Source organism: Anopheles merus, chromosome 3R, assembly GCF_017562075.2.
Source record: "Anopheles merus strain MAF chromosome 3R, AmerM5.1, whole genome shotgun sequence".
Classification (NCBI taxonomy): domain Eukaryota; kingdom Metazoa; phylum Arthropoda; class Insecta; order Diptera; family Culicidae; genus Anopheles; species Anopheles merus.
The window spans coordinates 28,624,233-28,648,914 of record NC_054084.1 but is presented as its reverse complement, the minus strand read 5'-3'; the positions used below and the strand labels follow the sequence as shown (position 1 = coordinate 28,648,914).

At 46.9% G+C, this 24,682-nt stretch overlaps 2 protein-coding genes across 2 annotated transcripts; one reads left to right on the top strand and one right to left on the bottom strand.

Annotated features, from left to right (window-relative positions):
- Positions 1-90: 90 nt before the first annotated feature.
- Positions 91-9,920, bottom strand: LOC121595608. The gene is made up of 11 exons (XM_041919693.1): positions 9,809-9,920; positions 5,762-6,642; positions 5,516-5,670; positions 5,192-5,445; positions 4,916-5,106; positions 4,425-4,825; positions 1,486-1,660; positions 1,240-1,394; positions 916-1,169; positions 657-847; positions 91-571 (listed from the first exon to the last, which is right to left on the bottom strand). The coding sequence occupies exons 2-11, from the start codon at positions 5,835-5,837 to the stop codon at positions 168-170; spliced, it is 2,256 nt and encodes a 751-aa protein (XP_041775627.1). The 5' UTR covers positions 5,838-6,642; positions 9,809-9,920; the 3' UTR covers positions 91-167.
- A 422-nt stretch (positions 9,921-10,342) lies between these two features.
- LOC121595607 lies at positions 10,343-24,575 on the top strand. Its single transcript, XM_041919692.1, has 4 exons — positions 10,343-12,617; positions 22,390-22,602; positions 22,673-23,266; positions 23,347-24,575. The coding sequence occupies exons 1-4, from the start codon at positions 10,966-10,968 to the stop codon at positions 24,242-24,244; spliced, it is 3,357 nt and encodes a 1,118-aa protein (XP_041775626.1). The 5' UTR covers positions 10,343-10,965; the 3' UTR covers positions 24,245-24,575.
- The last annotated feature ends 107 nt before the right edge of the window (positions 24,576-24,682 follow it).

Sequence of the window (24,682 nt, the reverse complement as noted above, 5' to 3'; positions counted from 1 at the left end):
GGCATAACGCCATTTTATTTCATACTAAATGATACAAGGATGTTGGCAAAGATAATTGAATACATAATATTGCCCCCATATTTCGCACGCTGGCGCCATGGTGGCCACGAGCCCCTTTGAAAATGAATCAATTCGAGCCTGTCTGTGAGCCTCCTATTGACACTATCTCACTCTTCCAGATGGTCCAGTATCCAATCGACATAGTTCTCGACCCGCGTATACACGCCCGGTGCACTCTGCTTGCCGCAAGTGCGCAGCCCGTACGACACCACACCGTACTGAACGTAGCGTGCGTTTATACTGATCGTTTTGAGCGGACCGCCCGAATCGCCGGTACAGTTGTCGGTCAGATTGGCTCCGATCGCACACATCTGCTCGTTGTTGATCTTGGCGAACGAGTCCAGCCGTTGTAGCTGTTGCACACACTGATCATTGGGCAGCAGGGTGACCTTACCAAACAGCAGACGGTTCGAGTAGAAGGCCGACTCCGTCGCGCCCCAGCCGGCCACGAAGTAGGTCGTCTGCGTGGTGCGCATTGCTGGCGACACGGGCAGACAGATCGGCGCCACATCTGTGCAATAACCCGAAGGTTTGCGAGTTAGTGCGTTTTTTTTAGTGAGCAGCAGGGAAAGCCGTGCCCTTCGTTTGCTACTTACTGTCATTGTAGGCTGCTTCCTCGGCCAGCCGTATCAACCCAATGTCGTTCACCTTTAGCCGCCCATTGTACGCTTCGTGCACGATTGTCTGCTCAATGACAATGTCCTGGGGCGGCGGGGCATGCTGATCCCCCCGCTTGTTATAGTCGATCGGTGTGCTTAGATCGAACTCGCCCAATCGTACCGTGGTGCTGGAAATGATCAAGTAACAATACCGAGTTCTGCCTTTATTATGCATGGGGTCGTGAGCGATACTTACACATGTGTTTTCTTGAGACAGTGGGCAGCGGTCAGTACGTAGCGCCTGTTGATCAGCGTACCGCCACAGACAAATTTACCCGAGCTGGGCATTAGCAGCGCCATCCAGGGAAACTCGAACAGCCTAGCCTCCTGACCGTACGCCATTCGGTCGGCAGAGTACGCGCCGCACTCCTCCAGATCGAGCGTGGCCAGTCCGCGCTCACGGTTGTTCTTGTTGTCTGTGGCTGCCCGGTTGCAGCATACCTTGTACAGCTGTAGGGGGTAATGAAGATGTACAGTTGATCGAGCACGAGCTACCTTATCACTTTCTCCAGTTGCTTACATTCCTGCCGTTGCTCTGCTTACGCTTGCACACCTTCGACCGGAATTCATTCAATAACCCCTCGGACCATTTGGAGGGTTCGTGGTAGTGTGGACCGAACAGTGGACACTCGTTGATGCTGATACAGGTCTCGCCGCCAGTGCACTGGTGGAACTCTGTACGAAGAATCCGGAACTTTGCGTTAAACACACCAAACTCACAGACACTAATGTCCTTTCACACGCCGGCATCATTTCGACAACTTACGTGCGACTACAATTTGACAGAACGCGACGATTAGTAACAACACCGTCGCCATTCCTACCATGGTATGTTGCATGTTGACACGAAACTTCACGACATATAACCCAGTAAAACTGAGGTTACTGTTTTCGAGCACATCCGAGCACAGAATGATGTGCTTCAGGTCACTATGAGCTCGCTATCGGGCGGTTCATCCCCTTTTATAGTAACACAGACGAGCCTTCACAGGGTGGCCTTTCGCGTTTGTGTTTGAGGGCCACCATCCCTGCTGAAACCTTTGACCAATAATCTTCACTATCGCTCAATTGCATCAGCGTACTCAGCAATTGATTCTTTGTAGCCTGTATACTGGCTGGACACGGAAAGCTGCAAGCTGAATCGTTTTTGAGCGAAACAGAGATTTGTCAACGATTTTATCAATTATAGATTAAGCTGACCACCTGTTGGGATCAGTTCCGTTGCGACACTGTCCTGCAGAACAGAAGGGGTTTTTTTGTATTTTTATCTAAAAAGATACAATATTAGCTATCCATCTAAGAAAACATGGAAAATATCCGTCAGAAAACTGGCCTGCCATGCAAGAAGTTCAGTGAAACTCTATTGTTTCTTATCCCTCCTTGGACATTGCATCTCCTTTGTACGGAGACGTGCTCAATTTAACACTACTAGTCAATTTCGGACACCAATGACGATGTAGAAGTCGCTGCAAAACCGAGATTTACAAGATCACCGTACAGTTCATGTTACTTTCGTGCAGCGTATCAAACTTTCAAGATATAAATAAGATAAAGTCCTTTTAGGTCGTCCACAAGTACAGAAGGGATGTGGTAGGCCCAAGTTAAAGTGTCTTGGTGTCCGAGGATACCTTTGAAAGGGTGCTGCCCCAAAACATAACTACCATTTCGATTCAGAGATTGTTACGGAATTCAAAACGATCCGCGATGTGATACTGCATCATTATAGGACCAGAACTAATGTTAGTCCTTAAGGAGATACTGAATCCATTTTGGTGATAGAAATGATACGGATCCCATAGCGGACTTGGAACTGATCCCTTATCTAGGATTGATCCCAAACTCATACTTGTCTTGAAATCAATCTCGAATCTGTACGATTTCCTCAACAGATCTTCTTATAGTCCAACGCATCTTATAGTGACCTTGAAACTAATACTGAGCACATACCGCTCCTGAGACTGATCTTGTACCCAAACCGTTTACTGAAACAGATTATAACTCCCACCGATTCTCTTTAGAACGAATGAGTGAGGAAAGAAAGAATGAAAGCGCCGCTTATCGCTATGAAACGACAGAGTGATAACAGTCGCACGAGAAATTGTCGCTCTCATCGCTCGCACTCTTGCCATGCGCTGCGTGCTCACTCGAAAGTCTGTGCCGTTAGGCTGGCGGTCAAAGTGGTAAAACATTAAAGCCTCCCCAGTAGCGAAGAAGTAGCAAATCTAAAGCTCACTACCTCTTAGTACAATTTGCACAGCGAGATCGCTGTTCGATCGCGCCCCCTGAATAAAAGACATCGCTATCGTCACTGTTAAGCTTTTTGTGTGCACCACTACAGCAAAGCCCGGAAAGTCCGAAGCTTCCCGCAAAGGTACGTTCGTATTTTCCCACCCTTAGCAAGTGCAAGTTTCATTCCTTCCATTTACCCCCTCCAAGGTACTGCTGGTTTCCAACGAATGTGTGTGTATCGGATTATGTGTTTGTGTGAGTGGTATGATCACATCAGCTGTTAGCATTGGTTGCCATGTAGATGTGATGTGCCGCCGAGTACTGTTTTGAGCGCGAATTCTGACGAGTGGCGCCATGTGCCGCTCAACCATTCAGCTCTGCAAGCCCACGGTAATGCACAGCTAATGCCAATATGATTAGCAACTTGTAAATGCAAAGTGTTGCTCGAAGAAACTTTCCCGGGACAAATGCAAGACATCGCTAATAGTTTAATGTGATTTGCGATTTGAACGGGGATATGAAACACAGTACGGTATGGCCATTCTGCCAAACTCCTAATGCGGAAGGGAATGATGTATTTAGCCATGAAGCGTTTGATCGAGTAATGTTCTCCACTTGCCCTGACGTCTCGCAGTGAGTTTGATGTTTTCCCTCAGTGCTGGGTTTATCCCCAAGCATCAAACACGAATCAAGATATTACGGGTACTGTGAAGATGTCGCAGTACTAAATCCACGAGTTATCGGTAGCGTTCGCTGCAGCAGAGCAATTGTCGGAGTACGTTGTTACTTACATCCTAAAAGTTGTTCTCCAAAAATGGCTTCCTCCTTCAGCATTGCTCATCTTGTAAGGTCACTTTATTCATTAGCAACACTGTTCCGGGAAGTAAACTTTCCCATTGATTCATCTATAGCCCAGTATTTTTTTGTTTTACTTCAAATGAAAGTGATTCCCTCCCTTTTTTAACACAGAACTTCTAAAAGGCGGTGACACACCCGCCAAAAGGGGAACAACATTCCCTCCCTGTTGGCTTTAGGGTAGATGCGTTGCGCCATCTGACTAATGGTGTAATACAGGGGTTGTCTCCAAACATGTCTCCAGTTTGCGGGCCGAAATAACTTCATCAAGAACCTTGGTGAGGACCATTGAGACTTTAACTTTTGCTAATGGGTCTCGTAAGTCACAAATATAAATACACAATTACAATTTTTTGTTGTGGTATGTTATGTATAATGGCGATTTATTTTCTACACAAAGGGTTTTTCTATTTCTAGATAATACCTAAACTAGTGTCGCTGTAATCGAACGCGTATTTGATATCTTGGAGCATTGCAGATTCGTGAAGTGATCGGAGTTAAGTCTGATCTAAACCATTCCCAATCAGCTTCCGTTCTCTCTCTCTCTCTCTCTCCCTCTCTGTTCCTCTCTTTTTATCTCTGTCTCTCTCTTTGTCTCTTTTCCTATCTCTCTCATCCTCACTTTTCCAGGTGCTCCAGTATCCAATCGACATAGTTCTCGACGCGCGTGTACACGCCCGGTGCACTCTGCTTGCCGCAAGTGCGCAGCCCGTACGACACCACACCGTACTGAACGTAGCGTGCGTTTATACTGATCGTTTTGAGCGGACCGCCCGAATCGCCGGTACAGTTGTCGGTCAGATTGGTCCCGACCGCACACATCTGATCGTTGTTGATCTTGGCGAACGAGTCCACTCGAAGCAGCTTCTGCACACACTGATCATTAGGCAGCAGGCTGAGCTTGGTAAACTGGAGCCGGTTTGAGGAGGGGGCCGACTCCGTCGCGCCCCAGCCGGCCACGAAGTAGATCGTCTGCGTGGTGCGCATTGCCGGCGTCACGGGCAGACAGATTGGCAGCACATCTGCGGGTTTGGAAATAGAAGATATGCGAGCAGATAGTTAGAGCGCCGCGCATTGTGGGAAGCGTCTCGAGGGATTTTGCATGTACTTACTGTCATTGTACTCCGCCTCTTTTGCCAACCGAACCAGCCCAATGTCGTTCTCCTTACGCCGCGCACTGTACGCTTCGTGCACGATCGTCTGCTCGGCGAAAATGTCCTGGGGTGACGGGGCACACTGCTCCCCCCGCTTGTCACAGTCAATTGAGGTGCTCAGATCGAACTCACCCAACCGAACTGTGGTGCTGTTAAAAAAATAAACAGTTGATTGTACCAATACTGGATGTGCCTAGGCGACCGTCTGCAACGGGGGTCGTGCTCGATACTTACATATCGTTGTTCTTGATGCAGTGGGCAGCGGTCAGGACGTAGCGTTCGTTGATCAGTGTACCGCCACAGACGAAGTTGCCGGCCCTTTGTTTCAGCAACGCCATCCAGGGATACTGGAACAGCTTGGCGTCCTGGCCGAACGCGATCCGATCCTCCGAGTACGCACCGCACCCCTCCAGATCGAGCGTGGCCAGTCCGCGCTCACGGTTGTTCTTGTTGCCCGTGGCTGCCCGTTTGCAGCACACCTTGTACAGCTGTAGGGGGTAATGAAGATGTACAGTTGATTGAGCTCGAGCTACCTTATCACTTTCTCCAGTTGCTTACATTCTTGCCATTGCTCTGCTCACGCTTGCACACCTTCGACCGGAATTCTTGCCGCAAGCTATCGGACCATTTGGCGGGCTCGTGGTAGTGTGGACCGAACCGTGGACACTCCTTGATGTTGATGCAGGTCTCACTGCCAGTGCACTGGTGGAACTCTGTACGAAGAATCAGGAACTTTGCGTTAAACACAGCAAACCCACAACCACTAACATCCTTTCACACGCCGGTATCATTTCGACAACTTACGTGCGACTACAATTTGACAGAACGCGACAATCAGCAACGACACTGTCGTCACTCCTACCACGCCGGTTGATTGCATGTTGACACGAATCTTCACGTACTGCTGGTGGGTACTCTTGTAGATTCGCTGGCTAATGTGCTTCCGGTCACTGTGAGCACGCTGTCGTGCAGGTCAGCCACTTTTATAACAACACAGTCGCACCTTCGCGGGATGGTCTTTCCGCGTTTCTGTGTGCGAGAGGTGATCTATCTCTCTCACTCTCCCCCGCTGTGTGTGTGTTAGTAATTCCACCTCCCCTGGGAAAAAATGACACACCTTCGTATGGATTGGTGCGATCACTAGGCACTAACACCGGTTCCTACAGCAGCGTACCTGTAGAGACACTACAGTAATATGACGCGACGTATATGAATTCGTCCGGACGGACGTGTCTGTAGTTGAAGCTAATTGCTGTACACGTTAAAACGTCGTTACGATCTGTTTGGCCACTTCACACATACACACACGCACACACACACATGAAGCGATGCGGGACAATCCCCGGTGCGCGTCTTGCCGAGCACGCACTACAAAAACGGTTGCACTAGCGCGCCGCGCACGAACTGTCTCACCGAGCTTTGCTTATTCGACTGAGGAGGTGTGTGTCAAACGCATGTTTTTAAAAGTTCCCAGCAGCACCTTCACGGGGTGACGCACCACTCCTGCTGTTGAAGCGGTGTGGGACCGCCACTGGAGCTTGGAGGCTTGGGTACCTGCGCGCATGAGATATCACCTTGAATATTATCGCGCCAAGCTATCTCGCTCGTTTGCTAGCCACCGACCGATTCGGCGATCTTTCTTCTCCGATGCTCACGATGTCGCTTTCTTCGCTTCTTCCGTGGGGCTGGCGAGAAGATGACCGTGAAATGAAGATGTTGAAATGGCGAATAGAAACGAGTTTGACCACCGAGTGTGCTGGATGGGGTTTTGCCTAGCTGTGTATGTGTTTTTGTCATTCTCTTTCCCTCTCCCTCTCACGCTCTCTCTCTCTCTCTCTCTCTCTCTCTCTCACTTACTCTATCAGTGTCGTCTTCTCTTAATCCGTTCCAAACCACGCACCACGCAGTGTTACACAGCGTGCCCGAAGAAGGGTCCAGGTTCTATGCAAAGCGATCGGCAGGTCTCTGCTAAGTGCTAATTTTAGTATGGAAAACCCAACAGAAACAGGAAACCGATGCGTGGCAATCAGCGGCGATTTGTATCTAATATTTAAATTCTAACGATGTGGCATTTTGTTTGTATTGCTTTGTAAAGAATACGACAGTTCTAAGAAGGCGTAAGGAAAGAGTGCGCCAGTTCTAAGAATACGTTTCGCTTACGGCGCCTCATTTAGAACGCTTCAGAGCAGCGGTATGCAATCGTTTTTGGATGGTTTCTACCCACTCGTATAGCATTTCCTGATTCCTCCAAAAACCCCAACTTTTGGCTTGGTTTTCCGCGATTTTGGCATACAAAATGTAATAATTACAAAAAAACGGTTAAGCTTTGAAGATAACGCTTGATTCGTTTTGCCAAACTTCACATGATTTTAAAAGGATTTTTTAAAAGGAAAGGTTCAGCCAAACGGTCAGATAGAGGACTTTGTTTGGGGAATTTATACGAAGCGAAGCGTACAATGTATACTTCCACTCGAAACAACCCAATGTACGAGTAAAAGTAGATAAATTTTATCCATCATGTCTGAACCTATTCTAAACAGAGACAGAATTGATCCCTGTATCCCCAGCTCGAAATCGAAAACAAATCCCTCCAGGTTTAAAACCCCTGCAGCACTAAAAGCTTTGATAAGGCGCAACGCATTATTGTGTGAGAAGAAGAAAAAAAAGATGCCACGTTCAGAATGCTTCCATGAGATTTACATCAATCCCGGGTGTAGTTTCGATTGTGAGTTTGATTTTGTAGACGCATTTTAATGTTGTTGAACTGTTTCTGCCATGATCTTTCAGCACAATTCTAGCACGAGGTCGTTATAATCTTATCAATAACCTTTTTGGTGTGTGTGTGTGTGTGTGTGTGTGTGTGTGTGTGTGTGTGTGTGTGTGTGTGTGTGTGTGTGTGTGTGTGTGTGTGTGTGTGTGTGTGTTGTGTGTGTTTTGTGCAGGCCTGTGTGGACCTAACCACTCGAAGCTGAAAGATGCGTTGATCTTCTGTTTTACAGTTTACAATACTTACTTTTGTGTGCTGGTTCTCACCACATGGTTCAAAAATCAATAATGTTACCGCTGATTATAATGAACATGCTGATTATACTCTGCTAGAGCAACAGTAACTGGTTGGACGGGTTTTAGTTATCATTCTCAAGCTACGTTTCATTTTATCACACAAAATACGAGCACGCAATTGATTCCCGAGAAGCTTCCAGTTCGTATGGGGCGCTCTCAAAAACAGGTTATTATGTATATAAAAAAATCGACCTCTGGCTGATGGCAAGTATGGGTGCTACGAAATGCGATGGAATGCAGCCGATGCGTGATCGATTGCCTTTTAAGATGTATCTTTAAGCTTATCGTTTGTAAATGTACGCTCGAACGTGCGCTCTACACGATGCGTGACGTTGATCAGATTTATTGCATTAAAATGAGCACTCTAATGGCACTTAGCGCAACCGTGACCCATCATGGAGGCGCCTGGTGGCGTTGATTACACGGAGCGATAAAAAAAATGAATCGTTTCTGTTAGATGCCAAAAAGATGCCACTTTTTGAGAAAAAAAAACAAACACTTTATTGCCGTTTTACTCACACATACAGTACATGGCTGTCCATTTTGCGGACATCTGGTCTATGTTTTGAGATTGTCAACTTCAAATAGGGACTTTAGTACAATTTGCCAGCCCTTATCGGACATCATTCGAAAAGCTTATCGGTTTTTTATACTACCTTCTATGCATGGGTGCCAAATAAAGAAAAGAAGTACAAAAACTCTTTGAGTAGTAGGAGAAAAAAATGTGTTTTTGTTGAAAACGGCATACAAGCCCGGTCAACTTGTCAAAAGATGACTAATATAATGAAAATTCATTTGAATTCATATTTAAACATGCCTAATTGATAGTTTTACTGGCAAACCATATCTGTTGTTCAATTTTTAGAGGAGACCACTGGAGTGGACCTTCAAACTTAGTATATGTCAAAAGTGTCTGGAATTGACCAGCACAAGATTTCTCTAGTAAGCTCAACATGGCAAACTTCATGGTCATGCAGAAAAGCCCACTTCAACATTGATAATGGTTTGTTGGCACAAGCCCGTAAGCAATCAAGGACAGATCATTTGATGATTCATGTGGTTGAACTGTGGTTTATGGATTTGAAAATCCCGTAAGAAAATGTTAAAAAACATCTCAAACTAGAAGAATCTCACACTAATTGCACTGAAATATAATCTAACTTAACGTTTCTTTGACATAAAAATGTCCACAGAAGGAGAAATTAGGATTTTTTATTTTTTTTTATTTCTCTGACTCGTTCGATCATCATTTCATTTTCGATTCAGGCAAAATCAGTTTTGCGGCTTTGTCGTTTGACTTGTTTTATTACAGTGCAATCACATCGAAATCGATTCAATTCTCAACCTCACTACCTACAGATCTAATCTATCGTGGGTTAGAAATTGCTCATAGAGTCGTAAATAATTGCATTACTATAGGCGTTAGATTGATAAATATGTAAGGATAATCTTACAAAGTTTTCTGTTTTGAGGAGCTTTCTTTAATTTCTTTAATGCTGAATATCTTGAACCAGTGAAATGCATTTCGCATATATTGTTTTTTTCGGTAATTCCAACACTCAAGTGTCATTCACCTAAGCCGTCCAGCTAGGTGGCAAAGGGAGTAATATGAAAGTTAACAAGTTCCACCTAAAGGTGCTGAGAGTGAAACAGAACGAGAGAGTTGCACACAAGATAAATTTCACTTCACCGAAAACGCATTTTACACCAAGCACGCGACCACAAACAAAGCATTAGTCAGCCACCCCTTGGGAGGGGGGTGGGGAGATATCTACATGAATTCCTTACCACGAAATGGTCAATCACAAAGCGCAATCACAAAAACAATAACAACACCACCACCACTACCGACAGAGAGCGATCGCGAGCGCGACAGAGACGCAAACTTGTCCGAACCGGTGCAGACCTCGAATTGATCAGTAACCAGGGGTTTTTCCGTCTTCCGAATCAAGTCCGCCACGCCGTACTTTCCGGTACGGCCTTTCCCCCACGCACACGCACGCACGCAAAAACTACGCAACGTGTGTGTGTGTGTGTGTGTGTGTGTGTGTGTGTGTGTGTGTGTGTGTGTGTGTGTGTGTGTGTGTCCTGCGTGTGACCGGTACGGCCTGCTTTGTCTCTTTGGCGTCACTTGCACGATCGAAAACCTGTCAGCCCGAGTCCAGGGGTTCGTTTGTGCTTCTGTATGTGTCTGTGCGTGTTCGTTCGTTTGTGTTACTACTAGATGTGCACGCACACAACCATTCCCAGCACGGTTTGCGTGCGGCTGTATGTGTGCAGGTCGGTGATTGGGTGCGAATATGTAAATTAAACCTCTCCGTTCACGGAACGATCGGCAGTAGACAATCTGCGGAGCAGCAGTGAGGTTGCCTGCGGTCAAGCACGCGGAAACAACATCCTCCTCTTCCACTAATCAATCAGTAGCGTTGGGTGGTGGTGCGTTAATCGTGCTACGAACGTAGTACGTGTCGGATCGATCGTTCCGGGAATTCGGCTTTTTGCGTGTGCGAGACAGGACATTCGCAAGTAGTTGGTGCCACTGGTACTGGAAGTGATAGCCATAACCTAAATCCTAAGTGAGATATGATCGAGAAGAGGAAGAATCGGTAGCGAAAACCGTCCACCGTATATACGTCTAGACCCTCGGATCTATCTCGCTTCCATCAGAACGATCACTCTCTCTCTCTCTCTCTCTCTCTCTCTCTCTATCTCGCTCTTCCGTTCAGTGTTCTGAAACGATCGGCGGGGATTCCGGTTTTTGTGGTACTTCTGCTCTGTGCGCTGACTATAATCGTTATAAAAACCACACTACCAACCCGTCGCTGCAGTTCAGTGTGGTGGTGTCGATCGTCCACAGCGGACACCAGACAGCAGGAGTGTGTGATTCGAGCTGCTGGTTCGAGCTCTCGTGTTTGTGTATAGGTCATTGTGTGATTAGCGTTAAGATGGGCATCAGACGGGACGAAGGCGTCGCACGGCTACTGCTGCTACTGGGCTGCGTTGCACTGCAGACTTCGGCAGCACTCGCACAGCCGCAGCAAACCTTCCGCACGCAACCACTGTACGGCAATCGTGGTTCCTCGTTCGCCGCTCCCGCACTAACACAGGCAGCACCGGCACCGGCACCCGTTATGCCACAGCCGCCTGCGGCGCGGGATACTTTCCGGTACAACCCGGCGTCGGCCGCCGTTACCGAGCTGGCCCGGCTGATCGGTGGCATACTGGGGCAGCAGAGCAAGGCCGCCGTCTTCTCGCCCGTCAGCATTGCGTGCGCCCTGTCGCTGATGTTGCTCGGGGCTGAGCACAAAACCAGAGACGAGCTGATCCAGGTGCTCGGGTTAGAGCAGTATCGGAACCATCTGCACAACATCCACCAGTTGTACAGCGACATGCTGAAGGATCTGGCCCGGACCGAGTTCGACCGGCGGCCGCCGCACTGGCGCACCTCCAACCCGTGCTACGACGATGACGACGAGGAGGATGCGGCGGCCGAATTCCCGCTCCAGAAGGACGTGATACGCGTCACGAACGCGGTGTTTGTGCAGGAGGGCTTCCCGCTGAATGGTGGCTTCACGTACTACTCGAACCGGTACTACAGCAGCAACGCCACCAACGTACCGTTCGCCACCAATCCGGCCCAGGCAGTGGCACTGATCAATGCATGGGCAGCCCGCAGCACCGAGGGCCGGATCCGGGACATCGTGTCCGAGTCGGTGGCGGCCGAGGCGGAAATGATCGTCGCGAGCGCTCTGTACTTCAAGGGGCTTTGGTCGGAACCGTTCGAGCCGCAGGCGACCGAGCTGAAACCGTTCTACCCGGACGGGTATGGGCGAGAGTCGAAGCTGGTACCGAGCATGTCGACCGTTGGCTGCTACCCATACTACGATGCGCCCGAGCTGGACGCGAAGATCGTTGGGCTGTCGTACCAGGGCAACAAGTCAGCGCTGTACATCATACAGCCGAACAATAGTACGCGCCAGAGGATGCAGGAGTTCCAGCGCCGCCTAACGCCGGCCATGATCGGCGAGCTCGTGTCGAAGATGACGCAGCGCAAGATGTACCTGCAGCTGCCGAAGATGCAGATCACCAACACGATCAATCTGCGCGACGTGCTGCAGCGGCTCGGGCTGCAAACGATCTTTAACCGCGGGCAGAGCGACCTGTCCGGCATGGTGGCGGTGCCACCACTGTCGGTCGAACAGTTTGCGGCTCGGTTTGGCTTAGCGGATACCGATCGGCCGGCCGACCCAACGGCCGTCATCTTTCCGCACGAGGACCACTACTCCCAGCCGCAACTGCAGCAGTCGTCGACAGACATACGGCGCGGTACGAGCAACAGCAACAACATCAACGCTGCAACTGGCCAGCAGCAGGAGCCGGCAAGGGGAGCTGGCCCGCAGCTGCACGTGAGCGAGTTCATTCACCGGGTCGAGCTGGAGATCAACGAGAAGGGTACGGAGGGTGGGGCGATCACGTCGTCCACCATCTTCCGGGCGCTACCGTCCATCAATTTGCGCATCGACGCACCGTTCCTGCTGCTGGTCGGGCATGACGAAACGCGACTGCCCCTGTTCTACGGCACGATCTATGATCCAACGCCCTAGGGTTCACCAGCAGGGTTGAAGAATGCATTCCGGTCCGGCTAGTCTGACCGGGACGGAGAAAAACAGGAAGAACACCGGTTTTTTATTTACTACATTCATGCGATAATGTGCAATTGCATTGCTCTAGTTTAGTATAAGAATAAGCGTATGAAATATATCTATTTTACACCTGTACGAAGCTGATAGTGTGCTGTTATAAATAATTGGAGGGATGCAAGTGTTTATGCATGGGTAGAAACAAACGTTTGACATAAGCTCGGCCCGCTTGGACGGGTAAGTTTCCTTATTGGGAGAACCCGTTTGGGGCTGTAAGGATCGTGGGTTTTTTTAATGCTCTTTTGGATGATTAAGCACTGGCGGAATTGCTTTTGGAATGGAATTGGTAATTCTAGTGATAATGAATGGAGGGGAGAAAGGGATTTCTGGAGCATCCGGCTTCCAGGTCGAGTTTTATTATCTTGTTTTTGTCTTCGGACTGGCTTGTTGCCTTGCTTTATCTGTCTGGAGGATGGAATTGGTGAGGTGCGGATCGACCTGATCCTACCGCGTTCGGAGCTATCTGTACCGTATTCGGAGCTATGCGACCATGTTGAAGGTGAGACAAAAATCGCTACTGCTTCTACGCATGCATAACAATACTGTCGATATTTTTGATATTTTCATGCTTACTACAGAAGCATTGCTTATTGATCTTATTGGCGGATTTAGGATTTACGATTTAGACGCCCTAAGCAGTGACAATCAAGAATACCATTTTTAAAGCTCTCAGATTGACGAGGCCCTCCGGAACTGCTTTGTCCCCGTTATTTTATTATTATTATTTAGTTTTATTATTATTGATATGCTAAGTTATAACGTGGTGAAATGTACACTGCGGACACACTGCACACAGATGACGCCAATAAGAGATGGTTACAGACGGAAACATAAAAAAATCCACAAAATAATGAAAAACTACCGCAAAGTTAAATTGATCCACAAAGCATGTATTGGGCTAAGAATTGCTTACCCACCCACCGTATGATCCGGACTTGGCTGCCAGCGACTATTTCCTATTATCGGGTCACAAAAGGATGCTCGCTGGGATGTGGTCGACGACCCGGTGAACTTTTCGTCGAATTAAGAGATGATCGACGGAAATTAGGACTATTTTTCAAATTGTACTACAACGATGGTACCGAAAAGATGGAACTAAAAAATTGCATCATTACTTATAAAGCTCAAGCCCAAGCCCAAAATATAAAGCGGCGTCGAAGATCGAAGATCATCGAATTTCGTTCAATTAAATCAATTTAATGTCCATGAACATCTTTATAATTTGGCCAGTACGTGGTCGTACATAGGTCACTATGTAAGAAAACACCTAAATATATGTAATAAAAACTGTGGAAACGTTGTATACTTTTAGGCGCATAACATTGTTTTGCTACGGAGTAGCTTGAACGCCGAACTGCAGACATTTCGTAGTCGTACAGATTAGTGGTGGGAGCTCGGAATCGGACATACCCGATTCCGATTCCGTGTTTGGAATCGATTACGGAGCCGATTCCGAAGTTGACTCCGGAGCCGATTCCGGAGTTGACTCCGGTGCCGATTCTCGAGTCAGCTCCGGAATCGATTCCGCGGTCAGAATCGGCGCCGGATTGACCTGGAAATCGCAATTGGCCCCGATAACGGAATCATAATTGACTCCAGAATTAATATTAGCTCCGGAATGTGAATTAGTTCTTGAATTGAATAAAGTAGTTTTAGAATCGAAAATAGTCCGGGAACCTCCATGAGAATGGATCTTTTAAAAGTATTTTTTTATTTTTTTTGGTTTTCAATACGTAGTATGATTGGACTCAAACGCCTATTTTATGGCGATGCTGAAACTGACTCCGTTTGGAAGACGATTCTAATTTAAGAGCGAATTCCGATACCGGAGCCGATTTCGATTCCGGAACCGATTCCGATTCCGGAACCGATTATGATTCCGGAGTCGATTCCGGAACCGATTTCGAGCCAATTCCGAAATCAATTATGGAGCCGATTCCGGAACCAATTCCAGAGCCGTTTCCGATTCCGGTGCCGATTCCGAAATCGATTCCGGAAACTGATCCCGGACCTATTATCCGAAACCGATTCCAGAAAACTCCGGAGCTAGCCGGAATCGATTCCGACAAAAACTTTATATTCCCATTATTAGTGAAATGTGAATGAATGAAATGAAAAAAAGCAATTTAAAGTGTCAGGAAGGTAAATGTACGTTTCAACTTGGAGCAATTAAAATACGGTTGAACTACGAAAATACGAATAGAACTTAGTTTTGTAGCTAAACTAAGCTAAGGGTAGTAACATCTAAGATTATTAAAGAACTACTGTAGTCAACTACCCAGCCTTGAACTTGACTTGAGGGTGTGTTAAATTGTAAACCCATTATTCTCTCTGCTGGTGATGCGAATTTTGTCCTTTGCTTATGGAAATATTACCATAAATTTCTTTATGTTTGCATATTTTTGTGAAAACAATACGAGTGGTCAATAATACCCTGATAAATACAACTGAATTTGAGAAAATACGACCAAAATGCAATGAACTTGAGTCTATAGAGACGGTAACACGAGATTACCTGTAACATTCTTAAGATTTGATAGTAGTGTTAACACATTTCACGTACCATATAGAACGTATCGCATTGAAAATATTTTGTACGATTTCATCATCACCTGTCGTGTAAATAGCTGCATGATGTGTGATATACTGCAACTGTGTACCATAAAAGGATGCCAAATTAGATTCTGATTTGAGAGTTAAGGCATTTCGATTGAATTTCCTGTCTTGGGGTGGGAAAGTACACCAGCACATTGCTAAGCCGTGAGTTCAACGATTTGCATACAACAGTAAGCGACAAATTGGTACGCTAACCCGGCGCACCAATTGTTCTCCCAATTGTGACTTGCAAAACCATAATTACATGTGACACCGCGTACTGGTGCGATACAAAGTCCAAAAGGGTGGAACTATACGCACGACGGTACGTTATCCTGAGAACGCGACGCCGTGACTCACGGTTGAACCGTTCCCGACCGTTTTCTGGCCCATTGGGCGGCCGTCTAATCGGGTTGTATTGATCTTGAAACAAATGGTAAAAAGTGCACGAGGAAATCGGGTGCAAGCGTTTCGGTCGTGCTGGGTGGATTTAATGCACCGCTCCGCAGTGGTACGGACTCAATGGAAGATGTCGTCATATAGCTTTATGCTTCCGTCATTGAGTTGAGCGGAGGGTGGATTAGTCAAGCGTGCAAGCTAGCAGTGCTTGGGGTCTCAACGTTTGTTAGAGGTGTAGCTTTGGAATAGCATGGTGCTTGGAGTTGGATGGTTTCTGGATTTTCCTTACAAATACCGAGCGTGGGGTGAACTTTTAACAAAACGGTTCATGCCACACGCCCCGGCAGGGAAGCTGAGTGATGCACCGACGGTTGATGCATCTCCGGGATGAAACCCGGTGTAGATGAGCGATGATAATTCGTAGAAAATGTCTGCAATAATCATTATATTCTATTCCATTCCCTGTATATATTTTTATGGCGCCCTGGTACAGCGGAAGATGAATAAGTTTTATTCAATTACTATATACAATCTCATGTCAAAGGGCAGGAGAGATTAGAAATTGGTCATGGCTATGATATTTGCAATGGAATAACTATTCACGATGCACCCCGAAAGGTCGTTATGGACCGTAAAGTTTAAGTACTGCTCACGCAGGTGTTGACACAGACGTTTGTTATAGTACACAAGTAGAAACTGAGATCATGGTCATCTCTACTATACCGTTAAAGCTATCTAAAAAAACACCATTAAACCATTAAAATTATACTACCATCATTACTTTTTCAATCTTCGAGTAAGTTTAGCACTCATTTTAACAGCTAAGAGTAATCAATCCTAAATCAGATACGCAATTAGCGACAGTTAAACTTTATGCTAATTGTAATTGAAAGAATCTACATTTTACAAGCCTAATCGTAACCAATTGCAGAGTTTAACGATGTGTTAAATTATTAAAGTACTAAATGCTTGGGCATCCCATCAAGCCAAATGAGTGCTTAGGACAGTGTTAAGATCAGAAAAGTGTAAAGAGTTGTACATATTTGCGTTGCTACTTCTTCGCATGAAGATTTGTTTATCTCGAGTATCAAAATGGCAAACAAACCCCAGGGTATTTGCGCAAGAAATATCCCACCAGCAAAACTGACCCGCGTGAAAAACTGTCGCGGAAAAACCACAGCTTCGCTTTTCTGTGACGTCTATCTGAACCAATAACATTCCAGAATATCTACAATTCTTGCATGGCTTTTGGTTCATGTTTGCTAAGCTCTTTCAAATTACATTGAGCGTCACCGGTCTCTCTTCTCCTGTTTTGCCATTCAATCCAACCAAATATCTAACAACTGTCGATTTGACTGATAAGCCCATATAGTGAACACGGAATTCTCAGAATACGGGATGACTGTAGAATGATGAGTTTGCACATTCTCTACGCTTTCCGGTAAACATCCTACCGATGTATATTGCGCCACACTTATGAATGGGCGTACGAGATGGTGTCAAAGAAGCAACCTTCTCGTGGATCGGAGCCAAGAACGTACGCAATGACGTCTGCCGTTGACTATCAGACGACGAGAGGGAGAGAAAGATAACTCCGTTATCGGCGCCGCAAGTTACACAAGCGAACGTGACGAATTGGCCGCCAGCCAGTGCAAGTAGCCGGCCTTATCAATGCAAATAGAATGCTTCCCATTCCTGTCGTATGATGCAGCTGGTATGGGTGGTTGTGGTTAAATTCTTTTTCCATGATATGTTCCTCTCGCGTGATGGCGCATCATCGCTATTTAGGGTACAGCAAGCGGGAAAGCGAAAAGTGAAAAGAAATCTTAAAATATACAACGACAGATGTTATCTTACTGCACCGTAAACACATTGAAACAGAATTGTTTTTATCCGGCACAAGCTCCATGGTTATGATGTCATTTTGAAAGCGTTAAATGCTTTTAGAATGTGTTTAAGCTTCCGATTAGAGCTCGTTGATTAGACCGAGGATTTACAACGGCGGACAGTTAATGTTTGTTTATTGTGAGATTAATACGCATATTTGTTTGAGCAGCTGGAAATCACTGATTCTGTTAAATAACATCAAGGAAATGGAAGTAAAGGTTACTGGGCTTTCCACAATCTTGATCCAGATGCTCTTTTAAACAACCAGAGACACCACCGCATAGGTCATCACTCTACTGACTGACGCTACTACCAAGCTTTAGATCCATGACCTCCGACGAGTTCAAGCATTCGTCTGGCCCAGCATGTACTCGGCACACTTCGGACTTTCCTAAACTCTCGTGCGAATCTTGACCCTTGCAGAACTGTTCTTCCTTCCACCCGTCAAGGACTACCACTTTCGGAGGGATCACCGAAGGAAAGAGGTCGCATAGACTCGCACCAGTGCTACCACTGCTTCCGAGAAACGGAGCGTAAAGGACGTTCAGTGTTTGAACGCGATCCTCAAACAACCCGACCGACCTCCCAAAACGTGTAACACGTGTTCTCGCGTCTCTTGGTGCCATTTGCGATTGCCAATTTTGCACTTTTACGTCCAAGCACTCCATGGAGGAGCAGCAGCAACAGCAGCAGCAGCAGCAGTATGGGGAACGACACCATGCGTGCCCCATTGCCCTGGCGTTACATCTGTTCCGCCACGGCACATGAGTCATGGTGACGGACGCTCGCGCAACAGAAGCACATAAAACTGTTTCACCGCCGATCGAAGCCATTCAGTCTCGAGAGCGTACACCAGCGTAACGGTTGTGTAGGCTGCAGTCTACAGAGTTTGGAGCACACAACAGAGTGTCTGTATAGGTAGTAGGAAAGAATCGAACGTTGAACGTTGGAGTTGAATGGTGAGTTCGAGTCGATAGATGGTTTTAGAGTGCAAACGAGGGTTCTAGCGAGCTGGTAAGAATTGTAGCAAAGTTAATCGATTAGCGATCGAGTGTAATTAGTCAGTTTGGAAGACTGTGAAAAATACGAAACCTTGGCATGGCTTTGTTCCTTTCCGCCAGTTGTGATTGGATGTGCGCCTGGGAACGCGATCGCGATCGTGAGCGAGTGGCTTTGTGGCGAATGAAACGAAGGGCATCCCAGGCCAGTGTTTGTGATGCACATTGTGTGATAATTACGTTTGTCGTACTTTGTGTCGTTTGTGTGTGTGCTGATGTGTGCTGTTCGCTTGTTCGTTGGAGCTTTCTGTTCAGAGCTGGAGAGTTCACATCTGTCACTGATTTAGAAATGGTGATCGAATGAAGTTAATACGTAGTACAAAATACCTGACAAGGTACCAGGAAGTTTGTGGTGTGCTATTGATGAATTGGAATTACATTTATCAAACAAGCGTGCATGAATTGAAAGCATCCTACGTCCCAGAAAGCTGCTCTTCACATTGATCTCCATAGCTTTTAAAAATATCTAGAACACTCGCAATAGAATTCGACATGGATAGCTTGTTTTTTTTCAGCTTCTCTCGCTCGTTCAGGAAAACCTTGAACCAAAGGTGTCTAAGCTTCTCGGTACGTCATTAGTGATGCTTTGCGGTACGTTTTATGGACGTTTGTGTTGCGGTGCTTACTCTTCAACACTTCGTGTGCCTGCGCAATAGCGAGTGTAAGCAAATTATGCACACTGAAAGTTCACCTCGCGAGCTCCGGGTAGTAGTAGTAATTGCGGTGTAATAATCGTAAAAAAAGCCAAATTCATCCATTGATGGCGATACGTTCCGGCGAGCTGCTCTGTGTGTTTTTCTGGTTGTTACTATTGTGCTGTTCTTTATTTACTCGAAAAGCTAACACCATCATGCCGCTCTTTACTAACAGTGACGATGGAGACTACCATGATGGACATTCGTTTGTTTTGTGAAGTGATGATCTTCTTTCAAACGTGTTTGTCTTCACTATCCCAACCGGGACGGGGTTTATTTGCCACCCCGGGTGCATATTTAACATCAATTTGCATTTGTCTCGTCGTTGTTGTTGTTATTCCTGTTTGTTTTATTCACAGCTATTACCGGGCGCAACGGCCAAGAGAACCGGGACTGGCACTTTATGGCAATAGATACCGCCCAATACCGGTTTTAGCTCCACAGATCGTGTTTTAATGTGAGACAACTTCAGTGACGGATAGTTTATTTTGCATCTTAATCAGTGTTTATCTGACAGATGATAATGGGAGATCGGGTGGAGCTGGCAGATTTATTCTCGAAGCGCACATTATTCGATGGAGATGGAGATCGTTCGATGTTTTCCTTTCCTTTTTGTGGAATTTAAAGTAGCACTATTAAAGGGGTTTGGCTTCTCTTTTAGAATTACATTAAAAGTCACAAAGAAATGCTTTGAAATGGTATGGTTTTGTGATGACACTGGGTGTATAAAAAAAAGTCATCGATGCATTACGCATCATTGACGAAACAATAGTTAGGCAAGATTCTCAGAAAACAGTGACATGTTCACCACATTTTTAGAAACAGAAACCCGAAATGGTGAGTTCATCTCTTTTTATTACGCATATTTTTTTTTCACGCCCCATCTGTGTGACCCGCATATTATGGAAACAGTTTGGCAAACCGCTTTCGTCATCGGGTTTTGTTGAATGGTTTGTTTTGTAAACAATGAACCTGACGGACGGGATGACGAATTGCTCGGAGCGGCTGACGGGCGGGCTGGTCGGCTGACATTGACACCGGGGTTGAAAGTAAAAGTGGCAAAGTGGGCAAATATTTGTGTGTGTGGTAATTGCTCAAGAATCGGAGATGTGTTAAACGATTACCAAAGCAGTAAAGAACATCTGATCCAACATTTCCTTTTTTATTAATTGTAGAGTAATGAAAATATTGTGACGTCAGGATCTCAGAAAGATATGGAGTCGCTTTGAAGTTGCTAAGTAAATACCTGCGTATTTCTTTTTTCCACTCATGTTATGTTGATGGAACTCATCCATAACCCACATCCATCCGCAGTCCAACGATCCTGTTGCGTACAAGATTCTTGTTTATAGCTCAGCTTATCTAATCTTCCCTAATTCCTAAGCCACGTGTTGGAAAGGTTAGACGACTTAGCCTGCCCGTCGCCAGGGCGAAACAGTCCCCACCACACCGAAAAGAGAACAGGAATGATCGGGCCCCTTTAGCTCCTGGAACCGGTTCTGTGATCGAGAATATTTCCTCAATCTACCGCCCTTAATGCGAATCGCTCGATCCCACAGTTAGCACTCACTTAAGCATGTGCATCAAATTAGCAGCGAGCAAGCAAAATCGAAATAACTCGCCAAGCGCTCACTTTTCAGCCGCGGAAGGTGGTGATCGCGAACGCGCGTCACCTCACTGACAACTACGTTTGTACGTTTGTTTGTCGTGCAAGATGGCGCTGATCGATGGCCTCGGCTATTGGTGCGGTGTACATTGTTTGCCCTTTTGCTTTGCCACGGAAAAAAACGGGATCGCTTATGGGGTACGGTACGGAGGCTTCAAGCGAAATTGTCGTGAGATCGTGTAGGTCGTGATCACCGGAAGCGATGCACTGTGGAACGTCCACAGTTGCTGTTGCAATTATCTCCGGGGTTATTATGCCGGGGTCGATTAGATTTAGCCATCACTATGATCACTATGTACTACAAGTAATTGCGGGATGTATGTACTGCCCAGTGTAACTGACAGCTGTCAAGATAAGTAATGAAGGGTGAGGTTGACAAGGAAAGCAATTTCTTTCGCTTAGTAGATCATTCCAGTACTTACTGCTCGTGATTTATGTGGCGGGCCATGGATGTAGATTTGCTTTTTGATGTATTCAAACTTATTAGAGCAGTTGATACTAATGAGAGTCATGAATTCTGAAATGCCAAATAATTCTTTCTTATTGATATTTGAAAATCTCTCTTTGATGTTGTCTCTACATAGTTATAGTATAGTTGTTGGGTACTAAAAAAAACGCGTCGATTTATAGTCTCCAAGATCCAAGATATCTCTCCAGGCTTTAGGTCCCTTGGAGATTAACTCAAGAGAGTCTTTACGTGGTACCATGTTTTGATCTAAAAAGGCGATATTCGGCATGCGAGGATATTCGAGTTACGCCGATAACTCCAAAGCGCATTATCCGCGCAGCTCGGGAACAGATTACAAATTAAAACACAAAGCTCCGGAGCGCCAGCAAATCATGCAAGACATGTTAAATGACAGGAAAAATATCGCATCTCGTGATGCAATCATCAAGAGTCGGCAAGGACACACAGTTATGACGCAAATGCACACACACACACACTCGCCTACACGTTCTAAGGGTTGCCTATAAATTACTCATTAGCGTACTTCTAGCTTGCCAGTTGCACGCTTGTCATCGAAGGGTTTCGCTGCAATTGGGGGGAAGTAAGATTTACAGACGCACCCCGATCGGCAATTCTGTATTTTTAAACGGCTCGTCAATTAAAGCAAAACCGCCTTGACGTATTGGGTACGGTGTACTTCTCCCCGCTACTTCGCCATTGTAATGTTGCAAAATGAAAGAAGATTAATAGCTCCCAGTTTGCTGAAGCGGTCACGAACATCCCGTACCGTGCGGTACGGTACGATTGATAATATTTTATGTTTGTTCATACTATCTCCGTTCTGTAACGAAATGTGGGCACGACCGTCGGTCCGCCGTCGGTCGGTCCGCGACCAAACACGCTGCGCTCGTGAGCATGATGAAATGAGGGTTGGATTTTCCAGTTTTGGGTATTTCCAGCAGTTGAAGCAGTCGGGTTGAAACTTGTTCCCGCCAGTCCACCAGCGTTTGCTCGATCCCAAAACCGACTATCACGACAAACAATCATCCGGAGCGGTTGCCACATTGCTAAACTGAGCACGTACTCGTACAGCCGTTCGAACCCTGTGTCTGTTGGCCGTTTTTATGTAAATTCGTAAGTAGGCAAATTGTCCGTTATTAAAACTATTCTTTTCTTCCTTCCTTTTCTTTTTGTTTGTTGACAGCTCCACAATGAAACACTTGCAAATGCTTCCCATCGCACTGTGCGTGCTTCTGGTGCCGATCGTTCACGGTCAGTGGAATCGGTACTACACACCAGCCCCGCAGGCGCGCTACACACCAATGGTGCGTACGGCGCCGCGAGTCGCACTGCGTCACAGCTTTGAAACCGATGTCACCTCAGCCCCGTCCACGGTTCGACCTCGCCCACCGGCCCCACCGACCAATGCACCGAGCCAACTGCCTGCGCTAACCCCGGACAATGATGCCAAAATCTCCCAGCTGGTCGTTGACTTTATGATGCGCATCAGCCGTACGCTGCCGCAACAGCAAAGCCGCACCGAGCTGTTCTCACCGCTCAGCATCATTACCGTCGCGAATCTGCTGTTCCTCGGGTCGGGCGGAAGCACGCACGAAGAGTTTGGCAAGGTGCTGACACCGTCCAGCATGAACTGGAAGCGTATGCATCAGCGGTATGGGAACGTGCTGGCGAACCTAATGTCATCGGAGCCGATCGACAGTCGGCGGGATCAGTGGCGCCGCCAAACGTGCTCGCGCGATGACGACTACGAAGATGGAGAAGGTGGTCCGGCTGCAAAGTAAGTGGCACTAAAGTGGCACGACCTGTTTGAGCTTTTACTGACCTTTATTCTTCCCTCTCTCTCTCTCTCCCTGTCAGGTCACAGGTAATCCGTGTCGCGAACGGTATCTTCTACCAGAAGGATCTGCCCATGCGTCAGCAGTACGTCATGCTTGCCCGCAGCCTGTACGGTGCGCTGATTCAACCGATCGACCCACAAGCGTCCGCCGCCTCCACCGCGCTGATCAACCGTTGGGTCAGTGACGTTACCGCCGGCAAGATACGCAACATGCTCGAGGGCCCGCTGAGCCCCAGCTCGAGCGTGGTGATCGCGAACGCGCTCTACTTCAAAGCCAAGTGGAAGACGCAGTTCGAACCGCTCGTAACGCGCGATGCACCCTTCTTCCCGGACGGGCTCGATGGACCGTCGTACCGCGTAAAGATGATGAGCATGAGCGGCTGCCTGCCGTTCTACCGTGTGCGCGACTCGCTCGACACCACGATCGTGGGTCTACCGTACCGGGACGACACCAGCACGATGTACCTGATACAGCCGGCCAACTCGAGCAGGACTGCCATCCGCCGGCTGCAGGCAACGCTCACCGGCAAGATGCTCGACTCGTGGATCAGCCAGATGAAGCTCCAGTCGACGATGGTGCGGCTGCCAAAGATGCACCTCCGCAACAGTGTCGATCTGCTGCAGTCCTTCCAGAAGCTGGGCTTCAACTCCATCCTCAGCCCGGCGAAGAGTGACCTCTCGAACATGATCGATAGTAGCGGCAGTGCGGGACCGAAGCCGTACGTGAATCAGATCCTGCACAAGTTAGATCTCACGATCGATGAGGAAGGTACGGAGGGTGCAGCGGCCACCTCGGCGCTGGTCGATCGTATCGGATCCCAGCGCCAGTTCAATGGAAATGCACCGTTCCTGATCTATCTGCGTCACGATGCGACCGGGCTGCCGCTGTTCTACGGGCCGATATTCGATCCGCGCTAATCACTTGCCCCCCCGGATGTCTACACAGGGTGGAAGAGGATTTACCAAAGAGCTCACACAGTGCGTACGCGTTTCGTTATTTATTTAGTGCGCTGCTCCAAGTGCGGAGGCTCTGGATGAAACCAGGGATGAATTCGAATTTAACAAGTATCTTGCATTAAATAAAAAAACAAAAAGGTATTATTATTTGTAAAGTAAGGTAGATGAGTGTAGGGTACGCTAAAAATGTCGGATAATGCATTTGAAACTGTTAGAGTAGCTCGAAGATACTTAAGTTACGTCATCATGATTGATGGAGCATTTTTTTTAAATAAAACAAGTCCATAAATAACAACTTTGTACCGATATGGTTTGAAGTACGATTTCAGCAACAGTATTTACATGCGCCGTTTGCGACTCCATACTACTGGATTGGAATATTCATAAGCTTCAAACACG

Coding starts and splice junctions, on each gene's coding strand:
- LOC121595608 (XM_041919693.1), bottom strand. CDS start 5,837: ATGCAATCAACCGGCGTGGTAGGAGTGACGACAGTGTCGTTGCTGATT. Junction 1,170..1,239: donor AGCAGAGCAACGGCAGGAAT/GTAAGCAACTGG, acceptor TACCCCCTACAG/CTGTACAAGGTATGCTGCAA. Junction 848..915: donor TGTCTCAAGAAAACACATGT/GTAAGTATCGCT, acceptor GATCATTTCCAG/CACCACGGTACGATTGGGCG.
- LOC121595607 (XM_041919692.1), top strand. CDS start 10,966: ATGGGCATCAGACGGGACGAAGGCGTCGCACGGCTACTGCTGCTACTG. Junction 12,618..22,389: donor GGCACGATCTATGATCCAAC/GCCCTAGGGTTC, acceptor GTGAGCATGATG/AAATGAGGGTTGGATTTTCC. Junction 22,603..22,672: donor GGCCGTTTTTATGTAAATTC/GTAAGTAGGCAA, acceptor GTTTGTTGACAG/CTCCACAATGAAACACTTGC.